This window comes from Anopheles maculipalpis, chromosome 3RL, assembly GCF_943734695.1.
Source record: "Anopheles maculipalpis chromosome 3RL, idAnoMacuDA_375_x, whole genome shotgun sequence".
Lineage (NCBI taxonomy): Eukaryota > Metazoa > Arthropoda > Insecta > Diptera > Culicidae > Anopheles > Anopheles maculipalpis.
Genome location: NC_064872.1, coordinates 42,191,515 through 42,209,238, shown reverse-complemented (window position 1 = coordinate 42,209,238; position 17,724 = coordinate 42,191,515). Strand labels below are relative to the sequence as shown.

At 44.8% G+C, this 17,724-nt stretch overlaps 1 protein-coding gene across 1 annotated transcript; it reads left to right on the top strand.

Moving 5' to 3' along the window:
- The first annotated feature begins 12,526 nt into the window (after positions 1 to 12,526).
- LOC126564743 (dual oxidase maturation factor 1) lies at positions 12,527 to 17,238 on the top strand. Its single transcript, XM_050221841.1, has 8 exons — positions 12,527 to 12,714; positions 14,127 to 14,184; positions 15,779 to 16,133; positions 16,201 to 16,412; positions 16,499 to 16,578; positions 16,634 to 16,755; positions 16,831 to 17,061; positions 17,153 to 17,238. The coding sequence occupies exons 1-8, from the start codon at positions 12,550 to 12,552 to the stop codon at positions 17,193 to 17,195; spliced, it is 1,266 nt and encodes a 421-aa protein (XP_050077798.1). The 5' UTR covers positions 12,527 to 12,549; the 3' UTR covers positions 17,196 to 17,238.
- Positions 17,239 to 17,724: the final 486 nt, after the last annotated feature.

Genomic DNA, 17,724 nt, shown 5'->3' with positions numbered 1-17,724 from the left:
CTAGTTTTAATATAGCTTTAGTAAGTCAATCAACTTTCTACTCAAATCATGTTTAATTGTAAAATTTCTTCGTTACTTGAGCTATTTAAATTAAAAATATGGCTCAGCATTCACTCTCTCACTCATGTTGGCCTGCTCTTTTAAAGAGCACGTCGTCGTGACATGGCCCGGTCAACGATAGATCTCCAGGAAACTCGATCCCTGGCTGCAGCTTCCCATCCATGTAGGCACCCGATCTCCGACAGGTCACCCTTCACCTGATCCAGCCAACGAACTCGCTGTGCTCCCCGACGCCTCGTGTCGAACTGGGGGTCGCTGACGAATACCTTCTTGGCGGGGCATGAGTCCGGCATCCTCAGGCATGGCTCAGCATAGAATTATTTAAATTACAGTATGAACAGGCTCGTTAAAATTATTGAATAAGCTAGTGAAACTTTTTTACAAATTCATCTTATACATAAGCTAGCTTTTGCGACACTAGAAACTAATTTCAAATGACTTTCCTCATTTTAATAATGATTCATTTAAATAATATTTTTATGTCCTGCGCATAATGGTCACAATCTACCGTGACCATTATACCAAAAGAATAACTAAAAACGAACTAGATTGAGATCTTAGTACAAATTGTACTAAACCTAAGAGTGTGATTCTCAACACGTATGTTACTACAAAGAACGACCAATCACATACAAAGTACGTACGATTCTGTTTGTGATGGTCGAATGTCGAACACTCCATTCAACCTCACAACGCGTCGCGTTATTTCCTGCTATCACTTCAACATTCAACGCCACCGGTATGTGGTTATCCTCGACGAATGTCAACGGCGCCGGTAGTCACATTTTTCTTTGCCATGCTTCCACACCGCCCCGTCCCAACGGTCTGCTGCGGATGCAATTTGTGTCCTTTGCGTCCGTAAAAGGAACCGATCGTTAAGCGAATGGCAAAAACCGGACACTGTCGACCGCTGTAGTGGCAAAAACCCGTCCGAAGGCAGTGGTGCAATGTGTCACCACATGGTGAGTTGATTTTCGTACGCAAACGAGTCAACAGAACGGCTCCGATGCTACATCGAGACGCACGTGTAAATATTCATAAATTCGCTCAACGCAGTGATGACGCACACATATCAGGGACATAATTATAGCGGACCTTTACGCATCGTGCCCGCACTGGATATGCATTGGTGAAACACAAAAACGTGTCCATCTTGTGCAAGGGTCAATGACAGGGAGGTTAAAAGTGTACGCTTCTTTATTGTGTGAGCCACTTGATAATAAATAAACAAGTACTACAAAGAGATGAAACTTCGCCTTGCCAAACATCTCGTCAATTCGATGATCTTTACTACGATCCCGCCATTTAAAAAAAAAAACAATATCTTCATCAAATTCAAAATGCTGTCAGCCCGTTCTCGTCTTGTTTTTGTTTTTCTGTTGTTACAAGCCTGGCATGAGAACTGATTACCAAACCAAATGGGAGAAACAAACCAAAAAACATAATCAAGAATACTTCATCAATCCGTCCAGTCTAGCAGCCTTCGTTCTGGCGATACGTTATGGATAACCTTGGTAATGTTTTTTTCCCTCCAAATTTTATGCTTCCATCATAAGCAATATTCAAAATTGACGTATCAATGAATCGGCAACATATCGAGGAACTGGTTGCTGTTCGAAGTGGATACAGCCAATGAATCGTGAATTTATCAACACTGAGGGGCCGTTGACTCAGCATATTTCATACGGTTGGGAGTTAATAACTTCACTGTGGTGGCGTAAAAAATCTTTCGAAAATATATTTTATCTTAAGTAAAAATCACTATTTCAGGGACGATATGATCAGATTGTATAAACAAGAAAAAGCTTACGATGGATGCAAATTTAAACAAACTTCTGTGAATAACTCAATACGTTCCTCAAAAAAAGAAAATCTCTGCATTAAAACAGTATTCTACAAAAATATTGCCGCGACTTCCATCAATCTGGTTGAGTTTATCAGCACCTGCCACAAGATGCAGGCCTTCAAATCGATGCAATTTGTACGGACATCAAGGCAGCTTTTGACAGTGTTCCGCCTTCGTTGCTGCTCGCCAAGCTTCAGGTTCTTGGCCTTCCGGGACAAATGCTGAACTGTATGCGGTCCTACCTCACCAACCGTTCGAAACGTGTGAAGATAGGGGACCAAACCTCTCGAAGCATCAACGGGTCTTCAGGAGTACCACAAGGGAGCAACCTTAATCCGCTTCTCTTCGTAATATTCTTGAACGACGTCACACGAGTGCTTCCTCCTGACAGCCTCCTGCTTTACGCGGATGACGCTAAATTGTACCTACCGATACGCAACCAGGAAGAACAGCTGCATCTCCAGAATGCTCTCAGCGCGTTCCAGTCATGGTGCTGTACGAATGGCTTGGAGAAATGCGTCGACAAGTGCGTTGTGGTTACAACGCACTGCTTTTTACGGACACAGCTTTTACGGACACTGCCCTTGTCCGTAAAAGCTAAGATCAGAGATCTAGAAGTGCTCCTTGACGATAAGTTGAGCTTCCATGACCAGCTAGAGCACATCGTCGCCATGGGTAATCAATTAGTTGGCATTCTGAATTAGCTTGCGCGTGATCTTCCGGACCCGATTTCCGTTAAGATGCTGTACTGCTCCTTCGTTCTGTCTGTGGTGGAATACTCATGCGTGGTGTGGTGGCCCATATCGGCACGCTCGTTGGCTCGCCTGGAATTCATCCAGGCGATCCCTCTGCAATCAACATTTACGCCCCGGCTAGATCGCTCCGTGCTAGATCACTCCGTGCTAGATCACTTGACGTAGGGGAATGTCGTACTCGTTTTGGCGCCTCTGATCCGTTCCTGGTCATGTGCCGCGAATTCAACGCCGTGTGTGATCGTTTTGAATCAGACCTGTCGCGCTCTGCGTTCCTCTATTGTATACGTACAGTGCGGCCAATTACTTGGCGAATGCAAAACAGTAAATGTTAACTATAAATGTAAACGTCAAAAAAGTCGCGTCAAGGGGGCCACATATGGCCCGTTGAATTCAACAAATAGACTGCACCACACAAGCCAGAAGATTGCTTGAACCTGGATGCTTATTTTCCTCCTAACTGCTCAATTCTTCATGATCAGATATCGTCCGGTGATCCGAGCCAACCGTCTGCACTATGCTACTCCTAAGCTATGATACCGTTCATCACGGTAGAGCCATTCGATTGCCTTTGGATCAGCTGTTGAAACGTAACCTTTTGCTCGAAAGTTCAGTGTAGTGTCCAGTGTATTGGGGTGGAAAAGTTATCTACGTTCGTCGTTCATTTTTCTCTTCTTCTTTCCCAACGAGTTGTAGTACATGCCATGCGAAGTATCGTGATTAATATCATCGCAATGACATGATATTCATTATTTTAAAAGATTATGAAACGTGGCCCTCTTTTCTCGCTCCAAATCCGTCCGTTGATCTAACCCTTACCCTTATCCAGATGAGATGTTGAGTTGCAGTCTTAAAGCTCGAAGGGAGGAGTAAGAAATATTAAACGATTTCCATTTTCACGAATTAACTAATTAGCTAGACACTGGGCTGAGCGTTACCACCATTCACCGTGGATCGTACGGTTCATGTAGCAAATTACTATCATTCAGTAAGATGCAGCAACGTTGAGCGTGCCCGTCTGTACCAGCAATGATCAGTGAAAAGGTTTTCCTTCGCAGTGAAACAAAAGTTTGGATCCATGCACTTATTTGGACGGATTGACTGTTGAAGGAGAATCTAAATTATATGATTGAAATAATAGTGTGACCGTTTGGAGCATGTTGCTCAATCGCAAACGATGTAATAAGTTGTGAATCATTTTTCCGATGTGTTAAACAATTTGTTAGGTTATTAAATATTTTGCAATGCATTATAAACTTTTTTTCGGGTAGTTTCTGTAATGGAAGACCTTAGTCAGTCCTCAACTACGAGGGGACTGTCCGGATGAGATTTGAACCCAGGTCCAGTCGTTTGAAGACCGGTACCGCTGTCGCGTACACCACCAGGCCGCCCCACTGACCAAGTGCAAGGTATCAATAAAAATCGTAAGCGTAAATTAGATGGTCGACATAAACTAGTACCAGGGCATTAAGCCTATTGTAGGAAGAAGTACAATAAGTATAACAGAATTATTATATTTATTCGTTTAAACTCAGAGCAAAGAATTAAAACGTCATATCGCGTCATTGACTCGTATCACCGTAGCTCTAGTCTAGCTAGTCTTTAGGGGTCGGTCACACGGTCAGCCTAGACTCTAGAGGTATTGTAAAAAGACAGTTTTTTGCAAGCACGTTCACCCGACCTAAAGTTAACCACTCATAAAGATACCGTTGTAGTTAGCCGCCTTCCCTTAGATTCGAGAATGCATCTGTCGCAACAAGATATGGGCACATGTGCACATAACAACAGCACTGAAACAGCATCCATACTTCTAGCGGCCAGGAAACCAGTGCCACTTTTCGGTTACGGAATAGTTTTTGCAACCTACACACCTTCAAATTACCCACCGGCAGCATATGCGTCACAAACATGGTGCACCAAGCACGGTAAGGTACGGTAAGGTGTGCAATTGTAACGGATTCAATTGTGTGCACGAACTAGCCGGAATTTGGCCACAGGCGGTTGGTTTGAGCTTATTTTCGAATGCAAATACACTTCATCTTGTATGTTGCGGTTAGGGACTTCCACAAGTGATATAACCTCATAGTGGCAAGTTTGTGGGAGACGCATTGCAGTTTGAGTTTGCAGTGGATGAAAGTTTGTAGAATTTACAAACAGTCACCAGAGTCACAGCAACTGGTAGTGAAGCTTTAAATATTGTAACTATTTCTTTGAAAGCTTCATACTCTTCAATATGGAGTTCTTCCAGTGGCAACATCTTGTCATCTTCCTACCCACTTTTAGACTATTTATAGCACCAGAGGATCGTTTCTTGTACTTCAATGTTTCACGTGTATATACAAATGCCTTACAGTTTAAACTCGTGGGTTGTTGCCGCTTGTTACCAGAACGTTAAAAATGAATAATGACTTTCAGTATTCCCTCCATACAAAACGCACATGGATAGCTTCACTTAAATGCGATGGTGTTGAGAGACGTTAGATGAAGATAAGTGAACATCTAACAAATGACTTGCATTTCGTCGCCAGTATTGAAGCTGCTTCTCAATTATCGTGATTTATTTGGGGACGCCATTTATGGTAACGCTACTTCTTTTCTAACAAGTGTGCTTTTTATTTATTTACAATTGATTATGACGGTCCAATGCCGTATTGTCAACACCGCTTGTGTTGAAAAAAAAAAAAAAAATTACAATCATATTGATAAGGCATTTCCTCCCTATTATTTGCCTTATCCCGGGCATACTCGGTTGTGGATGGTTGTGGTGATGGTGTTGATGATGCTGATGATGATGATGATGATGATGATGATGATGATGATGTAGTGGTGGTTGTTGTGAGTTTTGATGGTCCGGGGCTATTGCTGTGTCTATTGTGATGATGGTGGTTGGTTACATCCGAATTCCGGCTATAGTGGTGATGTGGCCGTTCTATTGTTGTCCTTTGTGGATTGGTCTGGACTGCAACAAACAAACAAATATTGTTTAGACAGCACATTTATTTGTCTTCGTACAGTGTTCTCCAGTGCATTCCAGCAATGACATTCCAAGCTCAATCTAGTCAACGTCCAATCAAAGGATGATCGACAAGCTCTATCCCGCAGCAGCGAAAGCGACTTCACTACTCCCGAGACTGAACCCGCCGAACACCCCGAACCCGACGCCAACGTTGTCAAACTCAATGTGCCAAAACTGGACTGGAGTGGAGAACACTGCACTTTGAACAACGCCTGCCTCCCTTTTACGGCAGTGTTGGAATCACCCTCGAGTGCTATTGCCCAGTCATCGGATCACCCGTGGCACTACAAAAAATACACTTAAAACATAGACAACACAACATTTAACAAAAAAGGAATTGGGGAATACGAACAAGGATTGGAAGGATACTTGGGATGTGGAATCATAGGACAAGACCGTTGTCTCTGGCGAATCGGTAAATGATCCTCATGTAGAGGAGGTCCCTGGTAGCCAACACTTCTCTGATTTCTGTACCCGGTCGTCTGCCGACATTCTCGACTGCGCTCAACAAGGAGGGTCTTGCGGTTTCAAATTCCACGCAGGACCACAGAAGGTGATCCACATCGTGGAATCCGTTACCGCAGCCACACACTTTTGTCTGAGCCAGAGTTATACGCTGTAGATGAGCATTCAACGCAAAATGATTCGACATCAGTCGAGACATCATCCGTATGAACGCCCGGTCTACAGAGAGCCCATCGAACCAAGGCCGCAGGGACACTTGCGGAGAGATCGAGAAGAGAAAACGCCCGAGTTCATCCGCCTCCCACATGCTCTGCCAGCGAGACAGGAAAAGTTGCTGTGGGAAACGAAGGAACTCCTGGGCCAAGATAGGTCGGTCGTAAAAAGCGCCTTCTTGGACGCCTGTTTTGGCCAGTGAGTCTGCCTTTTCATTGCCGGGAATTCCACAATGAGAAGGGACCCAAATTAGCGAGATCCTATACGCCTTATCGAACATTGAGCCAAGCAGTTCAATGATTTTTATGGTGAGGAAATCCTGACTCTTAACAGCCTTCGGAGATCTCAGAGCTTCAATAGCACTAAGGCTATCAGTGAAGATGAAGTACTGATCCGAAGGTCTCGCTGCTATCATCGATAGTGCGTAAAATATTGCGGCTAGCTCTGCGGTGTAAACACTACATGGCTGCCTCAATTTGAAAAAAGCTTCGGTGAACTCGCTAAAAACACCGAAGCCAGTGCCCTCCTCAGAGGATGATCCATCAGTGTAGTACTGGCTTATTTGGTCTAAATGACCATACTTATCCATGAAAATACCCGGAACTACCCTCGGGCGAAGATCATTAGGTATGGTCTTAATTTCCTCGTGCAATGAGGAATCTGTTATTAAAATGGAACTGTAGTTCTCAGGAAGGGCAGCACGATTTAATGCCTGTGGAGCGCTAGGATGCACTTGTAGGGCAACAAAATCTTCGTAGATCTTGAGGATTTTGCTCTTAGAACCTGTCTCTAGAAGCGCTTCAAAATTTTCTATTATCAAGGGATTTGATACTGAACAACGGACTAGAAGGCGAAGCGACAGCATTTCAAAACGTAGTTTGAGCGGCATCACTCCGGTCATCACTTCTAGGGACATGTTGTGTGTGGATTTCATGCTCCCTAGTGCGAGTCTAAGACAGCGGTACTGTAGCCTTTCAAGCTTGAGTATCAACGTATTGGATGCCCAATGGAAGCATATGCTTCCATATTCCAATACGGATAGCACCGTTGTCTTATACAGTCTCAGGACGTCTGATGGATGTGCGCCCCACCAGAATCCTGTGACTGTCCTTAGAAAGTTGATTCTTTTACTGCATTTTTGCACCAGACGGGTGAAGTGAGTACTCCAGTTTAGCCTAGAATTGAACCATACACCAAGGTATCGAAAATTGTCGGTAATTGATATCTTTTCACCATACAGAAAGACATCAATTTTCGGGTCATATAGCCTTTTCTCCCTGTTTTTTCCCGTATCGCTAAAAGGAGAAAAGACTACCATCTCAGTTTTCGTTGCAGAGAACTTGATACCAAGGTTTTCAGACCACTCGGAAAGATTGTCCAGAGTGGTTTGTAAAGCCAGTTGTATTTCGTCGGCGTCTCTGCTTGCAACAGATATAACGCCGTCGTCTGCCAATTGTCTAAGACTGCAGTTTGGCGCTAGACAAGAGTCTATCTCACTAACATAAAAGTTATATAACAGTGGGCTCAAGCAGGACCCTTGTGCTAGTCCATGGAAACTGGTCCGTTTTAACTGCACGTGACCATTGTTGAAATTCATAGCTTTTTCCGACAAAAGGTTGAATAATAAGTTATTCAACTTTGGTCCCAGGCCCGCATTTTCTAACTTTTGACTCAGTTTGTATGGAGAAACTGAGTCAAATGCCCCCTGTATGTCAAGGAAGATAGACCCCATGTTCTGCTTGCGTGCACGGGCAAGCTCTATTTCAGTCACCAAAAGCGCTAAACAGTCATTAGTACCTCTGGCTTTACGAAAACCAAACTGAGTACTTGAGAGAAGGTTGTTGGTTTCCAACCATTCTTCTAACCGTAAAAGAATCATCCTTTCAAGGAGTTTTCTCAGACACGAAAGTAATGATATCGGCCGATATGAATCGTGTCTTGATGGCGGTTTGCCAGGCTTCAAAATAGTGACAACTTTCACTTCCCTCCATTCTTGCGGGACGCTGTTGAACTCCAACATATCGTTGAAGATTCTTAACAGACGTTTCTTGCCCATGTCGGGAAGATTTTGCAGCAGTTTGCTGTTGATCTGATCCAGGCCTGGGGAAGAATTTTTGCTTGAAAGGAGAGCAAGCGATAGCTCAACCATAGTGAACGGTGAGTCCATGATAGGGTCACTGCCAGGCGCATTTTGATGAAAGTTCTGCGCAGGAACGAAATCAGGGCAAAGCTTGTGGGCAAATTCATTTAGCCACTCGCCAGAAAAGCTTTCGCTCTCGTTGATGTTGTTGCTGTTTCGCATCCTTCTAGCCATCCTCCAAAGCGAATTAAGTGATGCGGAAGGGTCTAGGTTATTGACGTATCTACGCCAATAACCCTTTTTCTTCGCCTTCAACAGGTTTTTACACGATCTCTCCAGTCCTTTATATTTTTCATATAAAGACCTTGAGCCCGTGTCCCGGAATGCTTTAAACGCCTCCCGCTTCTTATTAAAAGCCGCTTGGCAATCCTTGTCCCACCAAGGAGTGGGAGGTTTTTTGAATGTCCTTGCTTGGTGGGAACGCCTTGTTTGGGCCTCAAGAGCGCACTTGTTTATAATTGAAACAAGTTTTTCGTACTCCTGAACTGGAGACAAATCTTCCAAGTCAAGAGAAAGCGAAGCGGCTACTAATTCACCGTATCTCGTCCAGTCGATGTTCCTCGTTAAGTCACATTTAACGGGGATTCGACCTCCTGGACATCCTCCCTTGATGTAGGAAATTTCTATCGGCAAGTGATCACTGCCGATAGGGTCCTGGATCACCTTCCAACTAAAATCCAGGGCCATCGCTGATGGACATAGAGACAGGTCCAGTGCACTCGCCCTACTCTTCGGTGTGTGCATCCTAGTTGCCTCTCCTGAGTTGAGGATTGAAAGCCCAAATCTGTCGCAGATGTCTCGGATAATTGGAGCGCGAATGTCATCCTTATCGCAGCCCCAGTCGATTCCATGGGAGTTGAAATCTCCCAGGATCAAAAGTGGTCCAGGCAAGACCGCTGCTAAATTTCCAAGATCCTCTTTGATCTTTTCAATTTTTTCTTTTTCATTGTTGGCTATCGGGGGGATATAAATGGATGCAATTGTCACGTGAAGATCGCCAATTTTTGCCTTGACTGCGACATTTTCGATAATTTCTTGCCTAGGGGTAGGTATTCTGTTGAAAGCGTGACTCTTTCGAACACCAATTAGTACTCCCCCACCCCTTGTAATGCGATCTTCACGGATTATATTATATCCAGGGAAGGTAAGATTAATTTCTTCCGATAGCCAAGTTTCACAGAGGGCGAACACATCGCAGTTGTGCTCGCCCACTAATGCTTTAAAGGAGTCTAACTTGCCAAGCAAACTCCTACAGTTCCACTGTAAGATGGCAGCCCTTGGAGGAATTAATCGTCCAATCGGACCATCATGCTCAAGCATGGCCATTGGGCCAGCCACTGTTTGATCATCCCCTTCAGGAAAGGAAGGGCCCAAGTAGCGATCATGTGCAGGTGCTGCGGGAGGTTGAGGGTCATGAGGAGGGACTCTAGGATCTCGGAAAGGGACGGGGTAGGGGTTTTCGGACAACCCCCGATTGGAAAAGCCAAGCTTTCCAGAGGGGCTTCGGTCCGGGGAGATCGCTTTTTCTTGGGCTCCTTCCTGGCAATTTGGGGAGCGGGAATGGGATGTTCAGCATCTCGTTTTTGGACTGGGATGGAAGCTTTAGCTTTGGCGAGACGCTGTTGTGCCAAGGATTTAGTTTTTGTCCTTAGGACTTTCCTTTGTACCTTTTTATAAGGTACTCTCTTCACCGGTCTCAATGGCACCTGTTCGAGTGCAGTCGGGCTGGACTTGCCATTTGCATCTGTACCCAAAACAGCAAAAGGGTTTGATGCGTTTGCTCCCTTTAGAGCATCGCTGTACGATCCGCGTGCCCTTTCGGATATTGTTTTCGTCTGCTCCTTTTGGAGTTTTCGGTACACGGGGCACAAAGCTACCTCGTGCCACTCGTCCCGGCAATGCGAACATTTTTGGGAGGGAGCTTTGCACTCCTCGGTGGCATGTGCCCCTCTGCATTTTCCACAGGAAGTTTTGCGAGTGCAAAACGCATCGGCATGCCCAATCCGACTGCACTTTGAACAGGTGGCCACCCTTGGTACGTACGGCCGGTCAATGGGTATCCTGAGGCCTTCTAGGATGAGGGCCTGCGGGAGTACCGTACCCTCAAACGTAACCCGGATTGAGGAGGTCGGGACATATTTTTTTTCTGGCTTGCTTGAAGCATCAAGCTTGAAGAGCTTTTTTGCTTCAAGCACTTTTATCTTGGGCGAGTTCGGGGTTTGAAAAACCCCAAAGCCCAATTGCACCACTTCCTCCTCAGGGTAATCGAAATCCTCGATTACGCCGGAAACCTCAACCAGACTACCGGGAATATAAACCCGGTAGTGCTCCGTATATTCTGGGTCAGCCGCAATGACGTTGGCTTGAGCCCGGTCCTTTGCGGTAACCCTGATCTTGTTTGGGCGCATCCGAAAAACATCGGCAACGCCCGGGTACTTTTTGAATAACGATGCCGCGATCGTCCTTACATCGAGTTGTTTAACTCGCGGCATAAAATACACTATTGGCTTACCCTCCCACGACGGCGGGTAAGCACGCGCTCGGTGTTCTGATAGCGGCTCGTTAGTTGCTACCAGCGGGGCACCCTTTGTCAGCGGGGCACTTTTTGTCACCTGGGCACTCTTTGCCAAAGTGACACTACTACAAGTGGCCTTCGATGTCGAAGGCCTTTCGTCCAAGGCAATTTTTTTTGCCGCTGGTGCAGCCTTGGGACGCCCTGGCTTTCTTTTCATTTCTTTCGAGTGATCATTCTCCCGATCGGAGTCGGAAGCATCCTGCTCTACCGCCATGGTAGGGCCGGAGACAACGGAGCGGATAAAAAAAGGGGAAACACTTACCGTATCACACGATGCACAAATAAACACACACCGACACACACACACACTAACTTGTGGCACAAGCGTCGATCAAAGCGATAGCGTTGCGTTGATACGCTTGCTTATCGCTACGATCAGCAGCAACGATACACACACTCACAACACAAGAACACACGTCGATCGCCACTCGATCGATATAAGTAACGGTACGCTCTCCGCACGAATATCGGAGTAAGACGGAGACACCGATAGGTGCGTTACGGGTAATCGCGTTGACTACGCATTCGCACTCGAGAACAATAGCCTCTTTCTGCCGTATACAAATGATCCGTAAAGACGCTTTCGAGCGAAACACGTCCTTTCGCTACGGAAGCTGGAGGCAGACTGAAGTGTGCTTTTTGTTATTGTAAAAAAATCTTTAAGAGAATTCCCAACAATGTTGCATTTTCTGTATACTTCTTGACATATAAAAAAAATAACTTTTTTTCTACAGCATAGTTCTGCTTCATAGTTTATAATGCCCGGTGGTGAATGCGACAGCAGCGTCGGTCTTCAAACGGCTGGGCCGGGGTTCAAATCCCATCCGGGCTGACTATCCAACAACGTGGTATAGGCAGTCTGGTAAGTCTATTCGTTGGACGGCGTGATCTTAGAGGTCGGGTCGTCAAGCCAAGAAGAAATTCTGCTTCTTTTATGCTACGATCTCAAACGGGTTTAGCCTGTCATTATTGCTAGGTTTCCCAGTCCTAGCTCGTGAAAACTGCCCGGACCGTCCCAAAAAAAGAATTCAATTGCAGTTAAATAATGCAAATTTTTTGCGCCCTGTTTGTCCACATACACCATTTTCGTTTTTCACCAATGTAGACCACTTGACAGCTCCATTATTCAAAACGACTAATTATATTCGCCTCTGTTTAACTGTCCTCACCCTGCCAACTTAGCTCGTCGTCGCACGTCTTTGCTGTTCAGTTGCTCTATAGGTGTGAAATGGTAGGAGCGCCGGTTGAGTAGTTCTTCCGGGTTATTGTTTCGCTTGGGGCTGGTGCTGATTACGATATAATGTTAGTACCAGCACCGTTATCTAACACGGCCACCGGACGGTTTTACAATTGTGGCGGTGTTTTTCGCTTTGTTCATGCTTATGCAGATTTTTTTTTCTTCTAATAACGTTCTCTCCTGTCATCTTTCCCTTCTACAGGTGCTGCAGCGACACGATATTCAAAATAGGACCATTTTGAACAATGAAAGGTTGGTTTGACGCGTTCCGCGATGACGGAGCGCCAACGCTTTATTCCTTCTCGAACCGAACTCCCGTCACTGGCGATGTCTCCATTGTGGCCGTCTGTGTTATGTTTGCCACCGTTTATTTGGCGTTTCTGGTCATATTTCCCGGTGTAAGGAAGCAGGTAGGTAGTGTGACTTTCAACACACAGCTTCATTTGAAACTATCCAAGCAAAAGATTTCCGGGATGCGTATAAACATGTTTAATTCTTCGCAATTTACCAAAACATATAACATATTTGTCTAACTCGCTGCTAAAGCTGTTGTTGTATTCTCGAAAATAAATATTTGTATTACGTTAAACGATAATACGAGGAGTTATGCTCTGTGATAAGCTGTAACACATCTTGTTGCATCTTCTGCAAATAAACTATGTGGCGAAAAAAGAATGAAAACATTTGCAAATGCCCACATAACGCTGCATTTGTGCGCATCACCATCCTAAGCCTCTTGGCAATCCGCTGGTTGGAACGTGGTTCAATATTTGAAGTTGTTAAATAGCCTTTTGCCAAAGTAAACACACAACCAAACGAAGCGTTCATACCGGCAGCTACGCACGATCTCCTCCACCGTGCTTGGCTTTCGCACGCTTACCTACTTACTAACTTTCCTGCGTGCAGCGTGACCGAGTACTAATGCAAAGTTCGTCATCCCACCAAGCGTTTCGGTGTGCATTAGCCTCACAAACGATCGCAACTTCACGGTGGTCCCAAAGTGCGCCCATTTTTGGAGGATAATTTTATGCGTTTAATGAGACACGGGGTATAAATTCATGTCAAAAAATTATTATTACCCGCGTACCCGCCCCACCAGCCATGCCACTGGTCGGGAGTTGCGTGGCCCGCCACCAATCCGACCAGTTCGTTTAGGATGACGAGGGGTAACCGATCGATCTCGTCCCGCGGTTGCAGCAAAATGCGTGAATTTCGGCACGTTATGATCAAACCTCCCACAGTTCGGCTACCGATTGGTTTCGCACTGATCGCACCGATTCGATCATGGTGCGATTCGTCTCCTGGTTTTAGTGATTTGCACCCTTGCCGAAACGACGATTGATTGATGGCCGATAAATTGATGTTTGCAAACATTTGCTAACATAGAAAGCAGAAACGGTTTGTTTCTTTGCAAAATTCTCTTGTTCCCACCCGTGGAGAAGATTTTCCAATGGGTGCCAAACGGGTGCAGGTTAAAGGCTGCTTACTATAGGGTTTGCGCCAAATTGATCACTTTGGTTGATTTATTGCACGATTGGAAGCTGCAAACGAGAAACATACGGGTTAAGTGATTTATATGGACCGCCTGCATGACATACCGCCTGAGCCGCACCGTTTTTGTGATTGTATGTGTGTGTATGTGTGGGTGGGAAGGCTGTTTATAATTTGTAGGTAACATAAATGCTCCACATGTTTGTAATTAATAACATAACAGTGAGTTAATATTGTTTTAATTGATTTATTCCATCGATCATCGCCGGTAGATACGCCTTAACGATTATATAGTGTACTCTAATTAATTTTCTTTCCTCTTTTTTTGCAGAAATTTACAACATTTACCACCGTTACTTTAAGCCTTTTTGTTGGACTAGTCATATTAGGTATGTATTCCAAAGCTTAAACAGGATAAATTATATTTCAATATATAGTGTTTTACCGGTAGTCGCCACCAGTTAAGGATTGATCTGATTGTTTGAACAAATGTTCGATAGATATATCAAAGCAAAACACATTTTATTGTAGATTTTATTGTATTCCTTCTTAAACCAACCGCTACCATCTGCACTATCTGGTTTAAAATCAAAAAGAACTTCAATTAAACTTACAGTAAACCTCCTAAAGGTAATCGACTTTTTTAATCAGTAAACTGCTAGTACGCATATCATTGTATTTTTTGATAAGACAGAAACATTGGTTCGTCTGGTCTCGGCAAGCAATACTCATGACACGACTAAGCACATGAAATGGATGACTGCTGATTGCTACAAGACTGTACCGCTTTGCCCTAAATCCCATCTAAGAATCGAGCGAGGTATATATTCCGTTTCCAATGGATTAATCTCTAAAAGCGGTTAACCGGATTTGAACGCTTCTAGACATCCTTCCAGTAAATATACACCAGCCACCTTCAAAAAGCACAAGAAATTTTATGAAAATTATCGATATAACGGCTAGATTTTTGCGTTTGTCTCTAGAAGTAACCGACAGACAGATAGATATTAATTTGAAAAAGTGTCCAACAAATTAGAATCTTACCTAATGAATTTGATAAAGAAGAATTTAGTTATTTCTGGTCGGAACAATCTACATTTACAAACCAGAGAATCTTTCTCATGATCCTACATTAAATAGAACGGAAAATAAGCTTCAAAGCAGAAAAATTTTAGTAATTCCAAATTAATCCTTCGAATGGTCTTTGCTAACCTCTTTGAGCGTTCCAACCAACTCCCTACTTCACCATCATCTCTCGTTAGTTTGTGTTCCATTGCACATCTTGTCTAGCCAGGGTTAAGCATTAAGCATAAAACGATCGTCACTTCCTCCAGGGCGATCCAGGCTGCCCCACACAATACTAGTTGCAGCCATCGCTGTGATGGTTCGTCACAACAGAAAAAGATACCATCGTTGGCCATGCTTAAAACGATTTCCTCCACAAACAACAGCACCATTCTATGCCCGGATGTGCGCTTTTTCACTGGACGGTGTTACTGAGATTTTCGTGCTCTTGTTTTGATCGTTTTGCTTTGCGGCTTAAATGAGTCGCCAGTTTTCGGTGCTCGTGTATCCTTGCTTTTTTTTGGCAAAACAAGACATTCAAAAAAAAGGCACTCAAAAGTTATATGCCACTGTTAATGAGCTCAAATAAAATCTTCGCAAAGCGGGTAGAGGAAGCGGTCGAATCGGGTTCGCAAAAATTGCACGATAAACGCGGCTCGTCAGTAGCTTAGCAGCAATGACTTATTGACGGACCGGAACAATCAGCTTACAAACGCCACTACGCAGGTTTTGACCATTTCTGTACGAAGGTCACAGACCCACCGCGTCGTTGAGCAGTAAAACACTAAACTAAGCTAACTCAAATCTTAATTCTTCATCTCTTCCTTGTGCCTTTTTTTTGTTGTTGGTTTGCCTGCTTTCTGTTCGTGGCTCGGACTTCAACCTATCCTCCTATCCATTCTGACCACCATCTGACAGTAAGTCGTCTTGGATCCGGTTGGCATGTGGCTCAATCGACGATCGTGGCACCGTACCGGGCATTTTCCCGGGAGAAGCTGCCCGCCCGGATCGGGGCACACATCGGGCTGATGCACATCAACATCACGCTGACGGCACTGCCGGTTGGCAACTGGACACCACCGGACATTGATTTTAACGAGCGATTCAGCTGGAATCAGGCGAATGACATGGGGAACTCTTACCGCAATGCACTGCAGCGTGGACTACCGTATCCGATACTGACGGTGGCGGAGTACTTCAGCCTCGGACAGGAAGGGTTCGCCTGGGGTGGACAGTACCGTGCAGCAGGATACTATGCAAGCATTCTACTATGGTACTGTGCTGTGCTCGCAGTGAGCCGTCTTGGCGTGACATTAAATTTGCACCGCTTCACTTTCTAGGGCATCGTTTGCCGCTTGGCTTCTGATGAATCTGCTGCTGGTCGCGGTTCCTCGCTACGGTGCCTACACGATGGCCCTGACCGGTGCGCTGCTGATAGGGGCCAGCATCGGCTACAGCTCCATGCTACCGAAGCGACCGCTGACGATCGTTATCGAAGGAGCGCGAATCGATTTCCATCTGGGGTGGTGTTTCTATCTTGTACTCATCGCTGGTAAGTCCAACCCGACCATGGGCAGCCCGTTTCACCAGATCTTTTGTGCATTTTTAAAACGTTTATTTTTTTCTTCTTCGCTCCAGGGGTCTTATGCTTCGCGATCGGATTAGTCATTTCCATCATTGATCTTGTGTGGCCTCATCGCTTTTCCACCATATTGGAGGTTAGATAAGTTTGGTTTGTTTCGTAAACATTTCTAGCATTTTTCTCCATTTTAGGTTTACTATGACACACCGTATGACCGGCACGTAATTCTCGAAGAGTCTCATGATGTTCGATATCGCAAGCGCAACAGCAAAGGCCTTGAAGAACCACCAGGTCTAGGATCTCGCATCCTGAGGTAAATATCTTATCAAGTTTAGAATGGTACAAATGATCGAGCATGAACGAATTATTTCGCATCGTTTTCTTTCAGACGTCTATCCTCCAAAACGCGCGATCAGCATACCGATAAGATGGGCATCGAAAACCGTGGATTCCAGCACGACGTTCCCAAGTCACCATGGCGCTATCCGTTCCGGCGGGCGCAACAGACGCCTCCTCAAGGTATCCAGCGTACCATTTCGCAGGACTCCACATCTAGTATTGCATCTGCCGCTGCCATGTCCCAGTCGCTCCACAAGGTGGCACTATCGCGAATGCTACCGTAAGTCAAATATGAAGTTCGAAACCCTACCAGCAGGAGTCATCATTTTAAACACCTATTAACCAATTTTACGTTGATTCCTTCTTTTCAGGAAACCTCCATTGGAACGTACGCGCGAAATTTCCAATTGGTAATAGCCGTATAGTACGCCATGTGTAGCGTCTTGAATAGTGATCGCACAACGAGGAGCTAGATAGAGCTGTGCCGTCTCGTGGATGACGATCTTTTGTGATATTTGTAAGAGTTTACAGCAATCGCCTGCATCTAGGCATTGATCGGTTCCCAAGTATTTTAAAGATAATCCTTCTTTTTAACACATATCTCCAACGCTGTACACGGCCACGTGACAAACAAAATTGATAAAAGTTGCTAGCGCTAGTGAAGCACCTTTTTGTAGTGGGGAGGGGGGGGGGACTTGATAATTAAGTTTTATTCTTAGTACAGGACTTTTTAAAGTGAAAACTGAACCAAACAATTGAAGAAGAAAAACCACGTGCAAAGTAACGTAGATTTTGCTAATCGCAATTGATTTGAGCGGTCAATGTGGTGGAACATGGAAACCACTCGATAATAGGGCTGATCAATTTTAAGTTATTTATTGTTCCTGTACCAGTGTTTAGCGATGTAACAGTTTCTATAATGCGTAGCAAAACGCGAAACGAA